This window comes from Condylostylus longicornis, unplaced genomic scaffold, assembly GCF_029603195.1.
Source record: "Condylostylus longicornis isolate FDR11 unplaced genomic scaffold, ASM2960319v2 ptg000017l, whole genome shotgun sequence".
In the NCBI taxonomy this organism is placed as follows: domain Eukaryota; kingdom Metazoa; phylum Arthropoda; class Insecta; order Diptera; family Dolichopodidae; genus Condylostylus; species Condylostylus longicornis.
Genome location: NW_026577986.1, coordinates 3,315,475 through 3,336,723, shown reverse-complemented (window position 1 = coordinate 3,336,723; position 21,249 = coordinate 3,315,475). Strand labels below are relative to the sequence as shown.

The 21,249-nt window shown below is 25.2% G+C and overlaps 1 protein-coding gene across 1 annotated transcript in view; it reads left to right on the top strand.

Moving 5' to 3' along the window:
• LOC129606029 (transcriptional repressor NF-X1 homolog) overlaps positions 1 to 21,249 on the top strand; it is a 37,266-nt gene that overhangs the window by 1,879 nt on the left and 14,138 nt on the right. Inside the window, exon 2 of the mRNA XM_055516080.1 lies at positions 4,024 to 4,152. Within this exon, the coding sequence (XP_055372055.1) occupies positions 4,024 to 4,152 (129 nt within the window). The remainder of the gene's footprint in view (positions 1 to 4,023; positions 4,153 to 21,249) is intronic.

Below are 21,249 nucleotides of genomic sequence, written 5' to 3'. Positions count from 1 at the left end.
CAATAAAAAAAGAAATTATTTTATTTAAATAAATTTAAAACTGCAATTTTTTGAATTTTTGCGGTTTAAATCTCGATTTCTTTTCATAAAATTGTTACTTAAAAATTAAAATATTGCTGCAACTGATTTAAGAAAACCGTGCATTATTTCAGTATTTCGCGATATTAAATTAAAATATATTTTGAGTTTGGGTTAAGTATATCGCAAAATATCACGGTATTGACTTTAACGAAAAACATATTCCTAAAAAAAAGTCCGAAAACTGAACTCAGAAAATTTTGAATAAAAGCGGTAGTATCATTACGTGATTCGGGGCAAAATATAGAGAAATATTTTGTGCTTTCATCTACATGTCTATTTATAAAATTAACGGTTTTTAGTTGTTAAGTTATTATTCTCAAGGTGCGTTATGGTAGGTAGTTATCTCCTTAATTACTTAACTGCTTGCAATATGTATAATGTATTACAATATTTTGCTAGTTAATAACTGTATTATAAGTATAAGTGTATATAGGTATGGGTATATACAAATTTATAAATAAATTTGAAGCATTCCTCAAAATTCCTTATTTGAAAATATCTTTTAAAATAAAGAGAGGAGAAAGTAATTAATGTGATTAAATAAAACTATTTCGAAAATTTTAGTCCATCCAAATTAAGCGCATAGAATCGTACGTAATACATTGATGTTATATTTAATTTTACATACCTACTTAATTATTAAACTATGTTTTTATTATATACTTTAGATACAATATCCTTATATATTCAGTTCCGGTGCCATGATATTTATTATTAATATTTTTATTTTATTACATTACATAAAGTAGTAGTACTTATATATACAATAATATACCTAGTTATAAATAGGTATATTGTATAAATAAATACCTAAATATATGTACTTATATACATATATGAATTTTACGAACCTATTTATATTGCTTCTCCTTAATTTAATTTTGAATATTTATTTTTTGAATGTAATGAATTTTTAATGTAAAAATTTATATTAATGACTGAGACTTAGAAATTTTCTAAAAATTTTTTTTTGTAAGTATGTGGGTGGAAATATTTAAAATTAAAATACATATTTTTAAGAATATAGTTATAGTTATATATTTATAGTTATTAATTACTTACTCTATTTTAAAAATATTCAATTTATATTGTAGAAATAACATAGATTTTGTAATAAATTATGAATAATGAAGATTGATTTGATATTTTATATTATTTACTAACAATATACTTACCTAGTAAACGTATGTATATTCAATGGTATTTAAGCTAGGTATGAATTGATTATATATATATATATATATGTATATATTTTGCTTATGAAGTGAATATTTTACAACATTGCAATATACTTTTGGATTTAGTATTGTTGGATATAATACGCAAATATACTTAAGTAATTGTATAGCTAGTTATGTAGGTAATATTGTGTTGTTTCTAAATCTTTTTACAAATAAGTAATCAAACCTTAAATTTTATTACTTTTCAGTTTTCACTAATGCTATACATTTTATATTAAATATATGATGTATGTATGTATATCTGTAAATGTTATTACTTCAGAAAATAATTTCAGTTTATTGGCTTGATATATTTACTTATTGTTAGCATTACTTCTCATTTTAGAAATTTTCTTACATTGAACTCATCAACAATAGTAATCAATCAACTAAGTACTAACTTAAACCTCTTTTTAGTTTTGTTCTAATATATGAATTTTAGTTGTAAGACGAGAAAAAAAATAGAGTTGACCTTGTCAAATCTGTGATACCCGTACGAATTTGTTATCCTATGTGCGAATAACTAATGTGCCATAACTAACTATGGGGCAGACTATGACTTTAAGTTGCCGTATTAACATATTAATTTTCGCAAAATTTTAGTATTATGTGTTTTTCAAAATAATGGTTGTGCCAAACTACTATTGAAGTTGTATGGCAGCTACCAGAAAGAGCCAAGAAATTTTAGCAAATTTTATCCAGCACATCGGCCCTACTAATATATTCGCTTGCGTGAAATTTCAATATCACAACTTTTATAGTTTCTGAGATATAGCCAAATAAATTTTGAAGTTGTATGGCAGCTACCCGAACCGGTACCAAAATCATGTCCAATTTAAATAGGGTTCTGGCACTTACTACAATAAATCATTTGTGAAAGTTTGGTGAACTTAGCTCAATTAGTTTTTGAGTTATCGTTGGGACGGACGGACGGACGGATAGACAAAGCTAAATCAACTCAGAATTTGCCTCTGATCAAAAACATACAGTTGAGTCTATATCTAAGACAGTTTTTTCTTAGCGTTACAAACGGTAAGACAAATTTAGTACACCCTTCGAACATACGTTCGATTGAAGAACACCATTGCGATTCTTAGTCGCTTAATATTTTGTTAGGATTATTTGTAAAGCTGTATAAAGTTAAGCCTAAATATTTGTAAATTATATAAATAAAGAAAAAATCTTTAAAAAAAATCTTAAAGAAAAAATTTGTTATTAAATTTTTTTTTCTACATCGTAACTCTATTGCAACTGCTTAGTAATAAGTATTATTAAGTAGATTAGAGATAAGAAACTGATTATATTTCAATTTAGTACCTATAGTTGATTAGATCAAAATACATTTAAATGAATATTTCTTAGATAAGTAGGTATCTTCTTATCTTATTATATACTTATTAATTGCCATATCTACTTAAGTGAGTATATCATTTTCAAACTTTTTAATGGTGTTTGTATTATTTGTTAGTTAATGTTTGTTTGTTTATTACTATTTATATGGTATGTTAGAACGAATATTATTGTTCTAATTAAAAAGATGATTAGTTTAAATACGAATTCATAATGTGGGTAATAATAATAAAAAGATAATAAGTATTAGCTTGAGACTCCTTAGTTTCGCTTATTTATATGTACTTGTATTCTATATTCTTACATATCATAGTACGTAGCATAATAATCTTGTAATAGGAATAGATAAGATATATGTACCGGAAATTATGAACATAAGTAATTACATATTATATATTTATGCTAATCCGGTGAGTACCATATTTTGGTACTAGCAACGTTCTTCCATACGTACGTTTTTGTGTAATAAAAAATTTTACTTCATAATATTTTTATATCCTCAAATCTATACTATGGAACAACAAAAGTTAATTAATTATGGAATATTCTTGTTATTTTTTTGAATATTCTTTACTTAAGTAATTATCGAATTCCTATTTTCATTGAAAACTTCTATTTTCAAAAAGAAATTATCAAAAAAATTCATAATATTCCTAGATTTTCAAGCAACAGGAAATTTTTTTTAACATTCTGATGCATTAAAATGTGAAAAGTTAATTCAATTTTGAAGTAAAACCATTAAATAAATTCTTAGATAAAATTCACATTTGTTCATCAATTTCGAAAATCAAATTAGGAAACCAAAACCATTTTCTGTAATTGAATTTCAGTTTGTACAACTGAACAGTTTTTTTGTGTCGTGTCTTTATTCAAATAAATTTTATGTTGCTTTTGTCATTTTTGTTTTCTTTCGCTCTCTTAATAAAGTCATAAGGTACGTATTAAGAATATGAATAGTTGAAAGGGCACTTAGTTAAGTATTTATGGAAACTCATGCATATTGGATTGGATTGCACTTTTATAATTATACCGTTAGTTTAAGAAATAAGATGATTTGTAATGGGATTAATAATTTAAGCGAAAATTTTTTAATTGCTCATTAAGTAATTGCTAAAATCATGAATCTGAAATGATAATATTAGCTTACCTTTGCTTCTAATTATGATTGCAATCTGATTCACAGGCCCATTTTAAATAAGTAGTATTTGTTTATTATGTAAGTGCTTTCCTATTTCACATTTCCAATAAAATTGGTTTTAATCCTGGTGTGTTCGTATATCCAATAATTTTTTATATTTTAAAAATTTCTATTTAATTTAATCAAAAAAATCATATTCTTATTCATTTTATTCATTTTATATATAAATTACAGGACCAACAACACCATTAAATGAAGATAGAGCATATGAATTAGTTTTAGCTCTAAATGATGCTGAACGTTTAGCTGTTAAAAAAGCACTTGATAAATATGATGCAATGAGAATTAAACAGGGTTTTGAAGGTATGTCAATAATTTTTATTTTTTTTTGCTTATACAATTTAAATATTTAATTACTTATAAAATTTATAAATATAGAGAAATTTTAATATTGATAAAAAACAAAAAATAATTTAATGAAATTTGTGTAAATGTGTGCATCATAATTTTAATTTTACTTTACTTATCCCAATTTCTATTGCATTTACTTAAGTATATGTGTAAAATTCCCATGTTTTTATTTCTATTTGTAAAACATTACATTTTTGTACGTATAAGTATGCATATATATTTAAATATTATTAAATTTTATTTAATAATTTATTAAATAATTTAATTGAGGTCTTAATTAAACCTCAAAATTAAAATAAGTGATTAATATTCCAGAACAATTTTTAAATAACAATTTTTTTTTTATTAATATTTTTTTAAAATTCAAAAGTTTATACCATTTATGTTAATAATAATTTATTTTATAATAATTCGTTAAATGTAAGAGCATATAAAGTGCCAATAATAAATTTGCAAGCGTAGTGCCCATAAAAGAAGTTAGCAAAAAATTGTAAGTTGGTAAGTTGCAGAATAGGATTTTTTACTACTGTGGGGAAAACTTGTTAAAAAAATTATTCTGTAGTATGAACTGCTGATAGAAGCTTCATATATACAAAATAAATCTAGAACTTTTTAAACTTAGACTTGTTATTAAAACAATTATTTTTGTTAGATTTATAAGATATTTGATTTTAAGAAGAAGAGCTGTTTTTCGAGCATTAAAGAGTTGAACATTAAAAATATCATTATGAATTTCAATTTTAATAATAATGTGTAAATCTTAAATTTGACTATAAGAGTAAGACTCAATTTATGTATGTATGTGCAAAATATTCAAGTTTTTTGAAAAACAAGAAAAGAAAAAACAAAAATCAATTTAATAAAACAGTTACTTATTAAAAACTATTCAAGTGAGAAATTCAATTTCCGAAAACTTTTAAGTTTTAAAATTCTCGCCTCATTAATTTTATTGAAATTCATTTTAAGTGTTATAAATACTTCCATTTTTTTTTTTTAAATCATTGAGTAAAATCCTCATATTACTTAAATTTTAAATTTCAAATCAATTGAATTTAATTTTCTGGAATTAAGTAGTTGTTCCCTGTTATACATACAATCTAATTCAATCTGTTGATTGAATTGGATACAAATTAATTTAATTTGGGAGTTACTAATTTTATATTCGTTATTAATTTTAATATTTTCAAATTAATCTTAATCTATAGAATTGAATGCAATTTCTTTTTATCACATTTTATTTGAAAATTTAGAAATAAAAGCAATAAAATATAGAACAGGAAAAATGAAGGGCAAAATTGTTATTTAAGTCACCTAAAAAGCATACTGTTAAAAATGTGATTCCTATAAGGACATTCAATTCAGCTACTATAACCTTCCATACCGTCGTATTGCATTTACTAATTTGAATTATTTCCAAATTATATGAAAATTTTGAATTTCATTGAATATTGTCGCAGCCTCACCAAGCACGATTTCATTTTCTTTACGAAAATCAACAGAACTTTACATAGAAACTTGTTATCAATGAAAATATTAAGCCATTATGCAAATTTTTTCTGATAAAAAACTTTGAAATTTTTGCTGTCATCTTTAATTTTTTTATGAATTTTTTAACAATTTTGACTAAACGACTACGATTTTTTCTTCGACTGCATAAGTTCTGTTTGAATAATTTTTTAATTGTTTTCTTTTTAGCACTTAATTTTGCTATTAAGTAGGTTTCTCCAAAACAAAAATTTGAAATTTTGTTTTACCTTCCCTAGATTTGATATTATATTTTTTGTTCCAAGAATAAGAAACAAAACTTCAACAGATCTTTGTTCTTTATAATGAAACTTTTTTTTATTTTATAACCTTGTTGTTTTTTTCTCTTGTTGGTGTTATTTAAATGAATTTCGAAATTTCCCAAAATATCCTAATTTTTTTCTTGTTATCGTACAACTTACAACATCATGTAGATTCCTTTTACTTACTATATAAAAAGAATATTAAAAGAAAAGTTTTTAAATTAGAATTCTTTGTCAAGTCCAAGTTATTGTGAAAAAAAAATTAGTAGGTAGGTAAAACAAGTAAAAGAAAAGAAAAAAGGAAATCAAAAATTAAAATAAGATCACACTTTTTTCTTTTTGTTGAAAAAACATGAAAAGGAAATCCCCTGAAACATTACCATCCTCCCTGTTCCAAGTAATTTCTTTGGAAAAACGAAATTAGAAAAAGTTTAAAGAAATTACAGGATGAAAACAAAAGGACATTGAATTTTTTCTTTTTGCATGTGTAGGTTTTTTTATATGCGGTGCTCTTAATTTATAAAAGCTTTTTAATTGACTCTTATAAATATTAAAAAAAAAAAACGAAAAGAAAGTTTTTACCACAATCGGAGAGAAAAAATTTCATTGTTAAATGGAATTGGTATATTTTTGAATAAATTATCGGAAGAACAACAAAATCTTATTCTTTTTGTTTTAAACATTAAGTATTTTAGAACTTTAGTACAAGAGTTACGAACAAGTATTTTCAATACAAGCATTTTAAGTTACTAAAGAGGAATTGGAGAATGCGCAAGTATAAGGGAATTCCAATACGACTTCGGTAAGACAAGAGGTGCCTTGATAATTATGATCAGAAATTGTTTATAATCATATAAGAAGCAGCTTTAATGTGAATTCTGAATTCGGATTATAGCTTTAAATATTTAAATTGCAATCTAGCGAACCCCATGCAAAAGAATGATATATCTTCGTAGAATTCATGAATGATTGAATTATCCATATTTGAAGATAAATTACAGGAATACCAAATTGCGACCTTCACTACTACTAACCTATCTACATTATTAAATCATTTTGTTTTCATTCTTTTCGTAAAAGACTCCGCTTGTTTATATTTAACTTAGAAAATCTGTAATATTGGATATTTTAGAATTAATTTTTTGCATATATTTTTAAAATTAAATAGAAAAAGTACTTTCTAGCAGTTTCACTTTAAATATTTGTCTGTCCACTCCCTTGACTGCGTCTCTGGGTTTTAAAGATAGCGACTTTTTTCTTTTAACATAAAAGAAAACTAATGAACAAATAAAAGATTTGATCCTTTAAATTGATCTTTATCTAAGGCTGCTAGTCAATATCTTATGAGATTATTACCTTCATTTCATCCTAAACATATGCAACTAATTTAAATTAGAAAAAGGAAAATGTGCTATTTTAAAAACCATGGCTCTGATCGACTACATATTGTAAATATTTTTGACTTTTGAATTCAATTTTTTTTATATTGCTAGAAAATTGTCTAATTTATTTTTATTGTAGAACTAATAAGCACATATTTTCACATCAAACACATATAAAGATCATTCATAAATGGATAAGGAACAAAAATATAAGTACCTATGCGTACAAATTTCAATTCCCCCCACAATAATGTAACAATGAATTACTTACACAAAAGCCAAAAAAAAAAATAAAGAAAAAATACAACAACTTTTCGTTTTTTTGTTGTTTTTCATTGTTAACACTTTATAAAATTAGAATATTACATCCTTTGTTATCATTTTTTATTACTTAAGATCCTAAAATTTATCCTGACAGAATCCTTAATGTTCTTCTCTTAACATTGTACTTTAAAAGAAAATGTTTTTTATATGATTTTATATATGTACTCATTTACATATGTAAGTTATTTAGCAAACAACAAAAAACAAGAACATTGCACTTTTTAACGTATGGTCTCAGTTCTCGTTGACCTGGCCAAATTTGGGATATATGAAGAAGAAATTTATTCTTCTTTTGTGTGTTTTCTATTATATTGGTATTGATATGTTCAAAATGATTTCTAATTTCATTCGAAAATGATTAAGTAGAAATTTAGGAGGAAATAAATGTGATCTTTATAGTTATCTTTTTACCGACCGCATTGTGCATGCAATAGGTCGGTTATGTGATGGCTACAAATTTTGCATATCGAGTTTTCGGTGGGAACACACTTCTCCTTGGTAGAATGGAATGTAAATAAACTATTTTTAGCAACCTGTCGGTCTGTCAGTATGTCGGTCTGTGTGTGTACGCGTGTTTCCAAGTTCGGCTGAACCGATTTTGATGAAATTTTATATGTAAGTTTATTGATCAACTTATGGGATAAATCAGGCCTCGGGAACTGCACTTCTTAGCGGGCCTGCTTCACATTTTTGATCATTATGAACAACAGATTTACTTGAAATTTCAAATATAAATTTCGCTCGACCGTCCGCGAACCCTCCTAACTTATGGAAGAAATCAGGCGTCAGCAACTGGACTTTTACCAGGGCTAAATACACATTTTAGCGTATATAAAGAGAAATAATCCACCGATTTAACTGAAATTTAACATTTAAATTCTTCGTATTAAAACAATGAACATGTAAATTTTTTGAAAAGATCAGGGCTCGAAAACTGATTTGCGGGCCGATTTTACATTTTTAACCATATCTGTGGAACTAATTGTAGGAATCTCTTGGAATTTGATATTTGAGTTCTGGTTGTTACCCAAACTACCTGGCAAGCATTTCTAAGAGCCAAATTCACATTTTTCTAGATATGTTAACTATAAGCTTACTAATGCCCTAAAAATCGGAAAGAAGTATTTAACAGGCATTTTTATAATATTCTGTAACAGTTTCATTTATCTAGACAATACACATTGCGGTCGGTTATGTGCTGATCACATCAGATTTTTAAAATTATTATGACTGCCAAATTAATATTATAGTTATACGAGTTCTATTAAAATGTAATTGCAATATTGTTTTCGGAATTAAATTTATTGAGATCATTGAATTCTTTTAAAAAATTTCTTTAAAACACAATTTACTCAATTTTTATAATAGCATTTATAAAATTCAATAGCTTGGTTGTTTTAGAATTTGGAGCACCATTTTTGAAATAGAATACCATCGGGAATATAAAAACTGTTAACTAATTATTTAATTATTTTAGTAATTTATTTGTTATTGCAGTTACCAGGTTTATATTTGCGAGATTATATAGATAACAGGTTCATATTCAAAAATGTAACCTTTATTCGGACTGTATTAAAGATGAAATAATAAATATTGCATACCAAAATTAAATTTATGATAAATTTTTTTCTAAAATTCATAAGAAAATAATAACAAAGTTGTTAAGAAAAAAGATTCCCCAAAAATTCTAACTTCTTCATATCCACTGCCATTAAAAATATATTCATTTTTTTTCCATATTTTTTCTTACTTACTTGTCGAAATTGAGGTCTTCATATAACAGTTTCATGTCATTTTCATATGAATCGTATGGTTTTTATCGTAAGTAAAAGTGAATAAATAATTATATTACGGTTTGTGTTAGGATATCAAAATATACTGTGATGGTTGTAGTAGTAGTAAATGTAGAGATCTTAAATGTTGTTGGTACATAATGTTGGTATAATAATAAAGATGTAAAAGCTAAAAAAAAAACAAGAAAAACCTTAATGTTTTTCTAAGCGAAATTTTGTTTATACTTAAATTTTTGCTTTGTTTTTTTGAAAAATTAGATGGAAGAGAATTATACCGTAGGGACATTTTGAAATTTTCTTCTTTTCGAATATAATATCTTGTTGTATTTTGTATATATGGTTATTTACTGCACGCTTTATAAAATAATTCATTTTGTACACAATTTTGTGTTTTTGTGTTTTATTTAGTTTTATGCGGCGTTCGCTCATTTCTATATTTTTATATTACTTATATAATTATAGTTAGTCAGTTGTATATCACGCAGTGCGATAAAAATGTTTACATTGAAATATTTTTTTTTTTTGCAAAATAATTTACTTTATCTCTTTATTATAGTCATTAAGTATATATATATATAATTTAATAAAAAAAAATTTTATTTTATTGTTAAGTTTTTTTTAACTTAAAAATATTTAGATATTTTCCACATTTAATTGTTAGTTAATTTGATAATTAAGAGTAAACTTAATAATAGAGAAGAAAGATTTTGAGTTTTCCTAGTTGAGTAATCACTGTAAGAGTAAATTATGGTTTTTGTTTTATCGTAAAATTTAAAATTAAAATTTGATTATATTTGAGTTCTTTATTTAAAATTACTTACATAATTTAATGAAAGAACACTTGTACAGATTGAGATACAAAGGGTAAGAGCTTAAAATCATAGTTGAGAACTTCAATATAGAAAAATTTTTTTACAATACAAAAGCAAGGTCTTGAGCAAATTGAATTTAAATGTTTGTCAAAACCATCCAAATCAAACCGTTGAATTTTATTATTTTAGGAATTCGCTTGTTTTTAGCACTTTTCCAAAAAATTTTTGAAAAAAAGTGCTTATTAGTTTCACTCTGTCCGTCCGTCCGTCCGTCCGTCCGTCCGTCCGTCTGTCCGTGTGTCTGTTTACAAAACTTCTACACCCTTGAAGATAGAAAGCTGAAATTTTGTATGTACATAGATCTTTACTAGAAACTTATTTTCGTAGAACAAAATTTTTACCTATCTCCCCCCCTCTAAAAGTTATACCCCCCCAAAACCTTAAAAATGGCCTTTTTTAACTATTTGTTGCAATGAAACCATAAGCATTTTTGAAATTTTGCAAACGCATACAGGCAGCGGCTTGCTTCCCCTAGCGCGATATACTATAGTTAAACTTTAGAAAAACAAAATGGCCGTTCAAATTTACCGTTACCTAAAGACCTTTTTTCCCAAATTTTTGATTTCGTTTTTCTTCTAGACCCCAGCCTGTAGAAGCTTGAAATTGTAGGGGCTTTTAGACATTAACAAATAGTTCATTTCGTTAGAAGAAATTTTTTTTCCATCTCCACCCCCTCTCAAGTTATCGCCTCTTGAAATTTTTAAAATTTGAATTTTTGGCGCCTTATATTTCAAAAACCGCAAACGTTTTCAAATTTCTATAAACATAAAAAGCTAGCGGTAAATTCCGTGACATTAAAAAATATAATTATTTTTCTTAACTCACACAAGTAACCCTTAAAATCGAGCATTATGTTAACCCCTCTTTATATTAATTTTTGATTTATTTCATAGACTGCATGAATGCATCATCCTAAATATATGCAATCCTAGAAATAGTTAAATATGAATGAAAATAATTTTAATGATGTGATAGGTATGCATAAATTGTATTTAAAAGCAGAATTTTCACTTGTTGAAGGGAAAAGTGCTACAATACAAACCATTGGTTTGATCCAACTTTATTATAAAATATTATGGTTATTTCAAATTAAAGGCGTTAAGCATTTCCGATATTTGCGGTATGACAAGCTAAAAGATGTGCATATTATGTACCTATATTGAATTTTTTTTATTATTTTGAACTCCTTGTATCTTGGAAATCATTTTGTAGATTATAAATCTGGTTTTTGCTTGAAATAGAGGGGTTCTAATAAGCAGTGTACGTACGTTTGTTTACAACAATAAAGGTAATTTTATCAAAATGTAACATATCAACGGGTTCGATTCGAGACTTCAATTATTCATTTCTTTATGATGTTTAAATATATGCGTATAGGAAATCCGTTTATATTAATATATTGATAAAGTTCTATTAAGCAATTTTATGTTTCAAAAGTTTAAAAAATAGTATTATGTATTTTGACTTAGGAATTTCGTAAAAACCTTGTAGTTTTCAAACTCAAGACGAACAAAGTTAAATAAGTGTACCATATATGTACTAGAAAAGGCTATGACAATAGTCTTTGTGATTCTACTACAAAACGCTACAATTATTGCTTGCTAACAATAGAAAATACATATTCCATTTTCGTTATGTTAATTCACAATATGAACGTCGTGCTCGATTTCTTAAATTTACAGCATAATTTAATGCGTAAAGAATACATATACAATATTTTAATATTTACGCTCTGAACATATAGAAGAATATTAAAAACTCTTAAATTCTTAATAACATAGAAAAGATCTTTTCATTTTATTGTGTCTGTTATTTTCATAAAATGATCAAAAATCAATGAAATCTGCATTAATATAAAATTTAAATCAGTGTTTTATTTCATTTTTTTCAGCTAATTTTATCTTAAAAATTTCCTAAGTATCCTTGACAAAGAACAACACAAAAAGAATTGAAAAGAGGATAATGTGCTTTTAAAGACGCAACAAGGATTTTATTTTTCTTTTTTATTACTTTAAAATTTCACTTTTTCTGTCTATATGATACCACAAGTATAACAATAGAAGAGAATATTATTTTGCCTATTTATATCTATTTCAAGGATATTTTAATTTAAATGTTGCGAATTTGAAGCCTGCAGGATATGAAAAGGAAGAAAATATTTATTTTTCCTCGTTTGTTTTGTTTTCCCATTCCTCATTGGCTACGAAATAGATTTTAAGTATTAAAAAAAACAACAGAAGAGAATATTTTTTTTTTGGTACATCCGTCATTTAAAACAATTTGAAAACCTTAAGGAAAGGCTGGTATTTCTATATAGAAAAAAAAATGAATTTATAAGTAACGGCGGTGGCGGAAGTTAATTTTCCCTTTGGAACTATGAATTACTCATAAAATTTTTTTCCCTTCGTATCCTTTTTTTTTTCTTTTTATTAATTTTTGTGTTTTAAAAGACTTTTATAATAAGGGAAGTGCTTTAACTATTTAAGAGACCTGATTAAATTTTAATACTCCCTTGAAAGTTTATTTTCTCCTTCTTTTGACTGATTTAGGGATTTATTTAATAGAAAATTATGAAAATTATCAAGAGATTCAATAAGTCCGATTATTTTGCGGAGAAAAAGTGAAATAAAAAAAACAGCGGGAAATTACAAATTAATTTTTTGAAATTCTTTACTGGCTTTTTTCCGTGCCAATAAATTGATTTTACATTTTCAGTAGATTCATAAGAAATTCATTTGGAGTTTTCAGTTCAACTTTTAATTAAATATTTTCTTTAATTTAGATTTGAATTCCATCCTTGATTAAAATGATAAGAAAAAGTAATAAAACGTAACGAAGATTAAAAAGTTTTCTTAATTTAATGGAAAAGTGAAATATTTATTAAAATATTTCTGATGCAAATTTAAGATTTCCTTTAAATATTTAAAGAAATTCAACTTTTTGCATTAAAAAATTAATTGCATATCTTTGGGCGTTAGCAAAATTTTTGATATTATTTCACGATGACACTTGGAAAATCTAATTTTCACGTAATTTATACGTATTCACTCTGCTGTAAGTTGCATCGGTTTTACAAACGTATCTCTCACAAATGTGTATTGTTTACATTTAATTAGATTTTTGAGCTTAACATTAAACGTAATTCAAATATTTGTGCTCCTGGTGTACAAGATTTATGTACAGGAATGAATTGAAAATTCAAGTGTGAATTTATTTATGTTTTATGTCAAGTAAATTAGCAATATTTCAAAGTTTTTAGTATTCAATAAATATTTTCAATTAATAATAACTGCCGTAGTGATGTAAATTCTATTTCATCTCCATAGCTGCGTTATGAAGAACTACCAGAAAGCAATTTTTAGCCAGGAATCAGTCTACCGTCCGGTCTCTCGGTTTGGCCGACTGAGTTTTCCTTTATATTGGATTTGTTTGAACTAAATTAGTTGCAAATTTGCAAATTTGGGTTTACTTGGTTATTGCGATTGATTAAATGATTAATGTTAAACTCTCAGAAATCATCAATTTCCCTTTCTTGATTTCATTTTATTAACTTAAGGATTTGTAATTTTCTTCATATTTGAAATCTTTTCATTCAATTAATAGGGACTGATTTATTAGAACTTGTAAATATCATTCAGAAAATATAAAATACGATCGGCAAATTTTATGGGAAAATTTTTATATTATGAATGAAAAATCATCTAAATGGTATCAATTGAAAAGTAATAATGAATTTTTTGCTTTTAAAATCAATTCATCGTTGAGTTTAAATAACTTTTACGTGCTTAATCGTTTAATGAAAGCTGATCAATCAATCAAATAAGAATCAAAATAATTTTTATATTATCTACCTTCCACCCTATACATACAATAAACAATTTAATTTTAAATTTGAATTCGAAAAATTTATAAGATTTTTGAATATTTTCGACAATTTTAATCAAATAATTTAACAAATAAAAAATTATAAACGATTGCTTTTTTTATTAATTTTGCAATTCAATTATTTGAAATTGCTTATCTTCCTTCGATATTTTTTGTTATACGAATTTCTCTTGTACGAATGTAAATCAAAATATTTTTCTAAAAAATATTCTTATTTACAAGAATTTATTTTAAAACATCCCTTCGCATATATAGGCATATAAAAACCGAATGTAAAATATTACATCTAAATATTGATATTTTTCTTCAGTGATTTAAATGTTACTTGCAAGCGAAATATTTGAATGGTTCTGGTTAGATGTTTGCTTTTAATATAGTAGATATTTTTAGAGCTGTGAAACAAATTACAAATCAAATTGAATGACTGGCTTTTGAATTGTAGGAATCGCACTTGTCAGTTTATTTAATTTAAATGCGTAACTATGGTCTAAGAAATCCTAGAAGTTTTCCTAAAGTCAGCGACCTTTCCAGAGTCAGGAAAGGTGGTTAAAATAATCAAAAAATTGTCACTTCTTCTTCATTTTTTTTTTGAAATTTTAAACTTTCTAATTTAGAATATTTCGTTTTTACCGCTTTTTCGAAAAAGTTTTGAAAAAAGTGCTTATTTGTGTCATTTTGTCCGTCTGTTCGGCCGAAGACATGTTTACAAAACTTCTACACTCTTGAAAATAGAAAGCAGAAAGTTCATATGTACACAGATCTTTATTAAAAACTTGTTTCCGTAAAAGACAATTTTTACCTATCTCCCTCGCCCGCCCTCCATATAAAAGTTATAGCATAAGCAATTTTCAAATTTTGCAAATAGAGAAACTAGTAGCTGACTTCTACCGCGGCATACCATATTTGTACTATTCAAACCTAAATGTATGCAATCTTTAAAATTTTTCCGTAAGTAAGTGAAAGCAATTTTAATAATGTAGTACATATTTAGATTGTTTATAAAGGCATTATTTTTATCTGTCGAAGGGAAAAGTGGTGCATTACAAACCATTGGTTTCACCCAACTTTATTTATTCTTATTATGGAAAAAAAGAATTGTGAGTAAAACAGATCACAATAACTATCCAGTTTTTCATGCAGGTTCCTTTCAATCATTCAATTCACGTAAAAAAAAAATAAAACAAAAAATAAAAACGGCTTATTTTAGGAAATAAAATGCCAAATAATTTTGTTTTTATTTCATTTTATTATTAATAAATATTTGTATGCGCCTGTTACTGTAAAAAATTTATGACGACAATAAAGTAGAAAAAATTGCAAGCTAATAAAAATTGTTTTTTACTCATTTCCTTCACAATATATTCGTAGGCATATGTGTAAACATATACATGTTTCTTTTATACAAATATTCAAGAGATTGCTCATCCTTCAATATTCATTACTTGTATATATCAATTTCGTCGTACATAAAATATTTTCATATACTTACGGAAATGTGATCCATAGGAAATTTTTCAATAAAACTTGGTTATTTCGCATCAAGAATCGATTAGAGTGATTGTATATTTAAAGTTTTCATCATAAAAACTTTATCAGGTGCTCGTATTGTTGGAATTTCAGTATGAAAAGGACAGCAATATTTATTGAAATAACTGGAACAATAAAATAAAAGAAGTATAAGCATCATTTAAATCAATGATGGAGATAAAAAAGTATATATGTAAAGTTTGTAAATGCTAACATAAATATTAACAAAAAAAAAACTAAAAGAAATGTCCTTTCAATGGTATGTAGGTTGAAATATCCGTGATTTATTTCCAATTCCCGGAAATTTGGAAAAACTTAGCTAGAGGGGTTTTAATATTTTCTAGTGATTTCGTGGTTGTTCTTCATTCAAATGATAGTCGTATTGAATTGAAGAATTAAATTTTTATCAATGAAATGCACCTGAGGTTAATTGTACTTTCGACGTACTTGTAACGATAATAGAATCGGATTATTATTGAGTATTTTTAAAACATATGCTTAAATCTTTTCTTCACACTGAATTATCGCACTATATACTAATTATTGTAGTTTGCTAAGTATAGCGGAAAGTTACTAACAGTAGTAACTTGGTATTATAATCACTTCTTAATTATAGTGCTAAATTACAATTCTTTTAAAATTTCATAAAAAATAAGTTAATATTTGGTTTTGCTATAAAGTCGTTAATATGATTAAGATATATTAATCCTAAGTGTTAGCGGAACTTATGAAAAAATTCCTCTAAGAAATTTGATCTTCGTTTTCAAATTAAGAATGGCTTTGCTCCTCTATTAATAACAATAAAATTTAAATTAATTCATGAACAATGAAGTTGCAATAAATACAAAAATATTTATTTTTGATATATTTGACAGACCGAGAAAATTACAAAATACCGTTATCCATTTTTTATCTTCTATTTCATTGAATTTTTTAATTTATTTTTCGCAATTTGAATATCTTTATTTATATTCGGTATGTTCGAATGATTCTGTGTCTCGCTTTACCACAACAAAAAGGACACATGCTTTTTTCAATTTATTATTTTTTTTACATTTTCGATTTATTGTTATTGTTTGTCATTTTGTTTTCGAACACTTAATGAATATAAAATTTCTTAAAAGGACGTAAAATTCGTGGATATAGTGGACATGTTTATTTCAATCTCAATATCATAGATTTGAGTAGATATGGAAACTGTATATAAAGGAGAAAGTAAAGATTTTAAGAGTGATATTGTAAATAGAGAAAGTAAAAAAGTGAAGCGCAAATAATGAGAAATAAGGAAAGAACAACCAAGTAAATTTAATAGAGTATATAGTCCTTGAGTCGTTGACATGAGAGTTTACTTAGAAATGGAAGAGCATTTAAGATAAATTTTATTCAAAAATTTATTTTCTATATAATTTTTCATTTCTATGTGTAAAGGAAATAAAATTGCAAAAAAAAACAAAAATCGGAAAATTGTTTGCAAATCTTCTCTTTTTTTCTGTTGATGTTTTAATAGAAAAAAGAATAGGAAATTTAATAAAATTTTCAAGGGTCATAAAGAGAAAAAATTCAGTAAAATGCTTCCTCTTTTTAATGTAAATTTGAGTTAGAATAATTTTCGGGAGAATTATTGAAAAATCACGAATCGAAAATTTTAATTGAATTTTATCCTTGTCTTCTTATTTAAATTTTCACACAATAGAAAAGAATTATATGGATAGGAGAAATTATCTTAATCTCAGATTTCAATTGCTTTTTCAATATAATTGAATTTATTTGCGAATAAAGAATCAATTTTATTTTGGAAAAAGGAAAAAATTGAATACCAAAAGTTTCATTTCAAAAATTTAATTTAATTGAAATGAATTTTAATCTTTATAAAACAAAAAAAAAATCGTGGTTTTATGTATTGAAAGCTCAAAAACTGATTAAATTATTGATGTGACATCAATTTATATCTGTGCTAGAATAATAAATTTTTGTTTACGACAAATAAAAATATCATGTAAGAGAAAGAATTTTAATGGAAAGCCGGCATAACCAAATTAAAATTAATTTTGGGTCAGAGAAATGTACTATGATTTATTTTGTAATTTAATAGATCCTTGATTAATTTTAATTGATACAATACAAATTTAAAATGATTATAATAAATAGTTGCCTTACAATATAGTCAAACAATACTTTGACTATAATCAAACAAATCACAGCTTTGCTCTAAAAGCTTTTCTTTACTCTCTAAAGAGTATCAGAATATGTGCGGACTGTTAGGATATAAAGTTGTAATGCTTATAAACTCCTAGTCGTACCAATGATTTTTCTAAACCTTTTTACTTTTTGAATTCATGTTCCTACTCATCTCTATGATTATCCGTAAAAAATTTTTTTACACATAATCATAGAAGAGTATTTCGGCTTCTCGATGTCGAGGAAGAACTGTAGTTTAAAGTAAAAGAATTCCATTTATTTGTTGTACGAAATTAAGAGAAGGTAGTAGATCTTAATCTCTTCAATGAAATTGAGTTTTTTATAATATAAAAATTTACATGACGTCTCATTATTTTTTGTATATAAATATGATTTCATATACAATATAAACGAGCTCTGAAGAACAACGACCATTATTATACAATTTTTCATATTTCAAATTAAAATATAAATCATAAAAACAATACTGTATTACATAAAAATGTCAAAAAATCCATTAACACGAAAATTTTATGTCATAAATTTTCCTGGATACTTATATCAACCTCTTATATCCTTTCATTCTCTCATTGCAGGTAAATTATAATTTTTCAGTTACCTTTCATCATACTAAGGTAAACTAAAGTATATATTTATGACTATATACATTTAAAAATCGAATAAAAGAATCATATGTGAATTAAATCCTTAAAACCTTAATAAAAAATATTAATATATATGTATGTACATATGTATATATATGGAAAAATAAATAATGTCCAATGAGAAAAAATGATGAAGCATAAAATCATAAACAAAATGGGAATAAAGTTAAAGTGAAAGCAGGAAAATATTGAAAAGAAAAAACAGACTGAACAATGCTGTTGGGAATCAAAAATATAAAAAAAAAGTAAAAGTAGTAGCACTTTATACCATAGCTCTTACAATATTATTGCTAACGTTATAGATAAGTTTTGTTAACATATTGTTAGTACTATAAATGTGGCAATATGCTAGTACTTGAGTTCATTTTGGTTTTCCATATGGAAAAATATATTAATGTATTTTTGTGTATTCTAAGTGCTTTATGAACAACAAGTTACTTCACTTATTTCTGATTCAATTAAACACAAATTATACATAGATTATGTGTACTTGGTTAGTTCAGAAAATACCAGCAGGATTTACAAAAATAATGTAGTTTAACAATATAAAAATTATCCATATACAATTGAAGCTCTTATGATAAACCTATAGAACAGCATTATGTATCGAAATATAAAAATAATAATATTATGTTAAATAAAGAAAACGTGCCTTCATCTATTGTATTTTAAGCTATTTTAGATAGAAAAGAATATGATAATAGTGTTCAGATTTTATAAAATAATTTATTTATCTATATGGAGTTTCCATGTGCAATTAAACTTTACTAAAAGGACGAACTCAAAATTCTATAACAAATTACAATTTTATTAAACATTTTACTGCAATAATTTTCCATAATAGAATTTGGAGTCGCATAATTATCTCAATTGAGTTCCGCGAATGCGGGGATAGTCAATCTGTAAAATTTTTAATGAAAAAATGAAATTTGACTTTAAAGTTACCTGCAATCGCTAATTTTATTTCCAATTTGCTTAAACAATACTTAAATAAATTGAAAAAGTTTATCTGCTTCTGTGATTTAACTGAGCTTTAAATTTAATCAAAACTTTCTTAAGAAAAAAATTAATGAATCGTTGTTAAATAATTTTTTCATTACCCTAATACTCCAATTCAAACTTAAAAAATTCGATTATTTTTGATTTCCTTGAAATTTCTTTAATATGTTAAAAATTTACTTATTGTACACATATGTACATATTATGTATGTTTAGTCAAGTTTCTTAAAGAATGAAAATATTAAGCAACAAGTTACTTTATGCTTATAATAATCATCTATCAATTTATTTATATTTTACTGAAGGATATGTCATTTTCTTTGTGGGAGTTTACAATGGATGAGTGTATACATTTATATATACATATTAGGTATATGTCGGGAATGTATTATTCATTTTGCTTGTATAAAGAATATAAGTTAGTAGAGCATTTTCTTTGTTATATACTTATTAGGGATCGGATCTATACTTACATTTGAAATTCAAATAATGAAAATTACTTTACAAACACGTGAAGACGAAAGAACTATACAAACATATCTTATACGAACTTATTGTATTATATTGAAAAAGCTTGCCAGATTTTCGCATAAACAGAACGTATAGGGCAAATATAGAGTTAATATGAAAGATATTTGTATGAAATTGTGAATCATATGATTTCTAATCTATATTTACTGTTTATTTTAAGCTGTCAGTCACAATGACTGAAAATCATAGGTTTTTCATTGTCTGAACGTAGTATGAGAATTGGACGGAATTGAGCCAAAACATAAATTAACAAAGCGTCACATTATTTTTTATTACCATAAATATTTTGATCAAATCTGTTATCCGTACAATTTAAAATCTTGATGCGGGAACTTTCCGAAATCCTTTACGAAAATAAAAATCCCAGGAAATCGGAACATCTGGTAAGGGTATCGCATGTTTTTGATTACATTTTGTCTCTTTTCACAAAATATGACATTCTACAAAGGTTCATTCATGTGAAAATCCGGTTTTTCCTTTCCTTTTCTTCTTTTTCTTATGAAAAATATCATCATTGTTGTTATTTATTGTTTTTCTTTAACTAACTTTGAAGTTTCATAAAATATACGTTGCGTGTATTGTACATATTTATTCATATATATATATATACTAAAACACTATATTAAAATGTATATTTTTCAATAACATGACGAAAATTTAAGAGAAATTCGAAAGGAGAAAAACTTGTTGAAATTAAAATAAGAAAAGAAGGCGAAAAGAAAAAAAACAAGGAATTTCCAGGAGGCAATTTTCATTTTCTTTTTATAATGAAAGAATGAAAATTATCTTAAAGAAAAAAATATTATCCTTATTTTGGTGAAGAGAAAGGCACTCATTTTAAACTTAATATGAGATAACATACATACATACATATATATGTATAAAATAAATTAAAGGATATGTGAATTAAAGGATGTTTCTTTTAGGTATTTTTCTTTTATTTTGTAAAGTTTATTTTTTCTTATTTTGATCGTCCTTTATATGATGAATTTATGTGTATTTTTTGTATTTATGTATACCTTATACATAATAAATTCATGTTTGAGTCTCTTAAAATGTGATCAAAACTGTCATCGATATGAGAATTTTCTTATTGCTAAACCCCT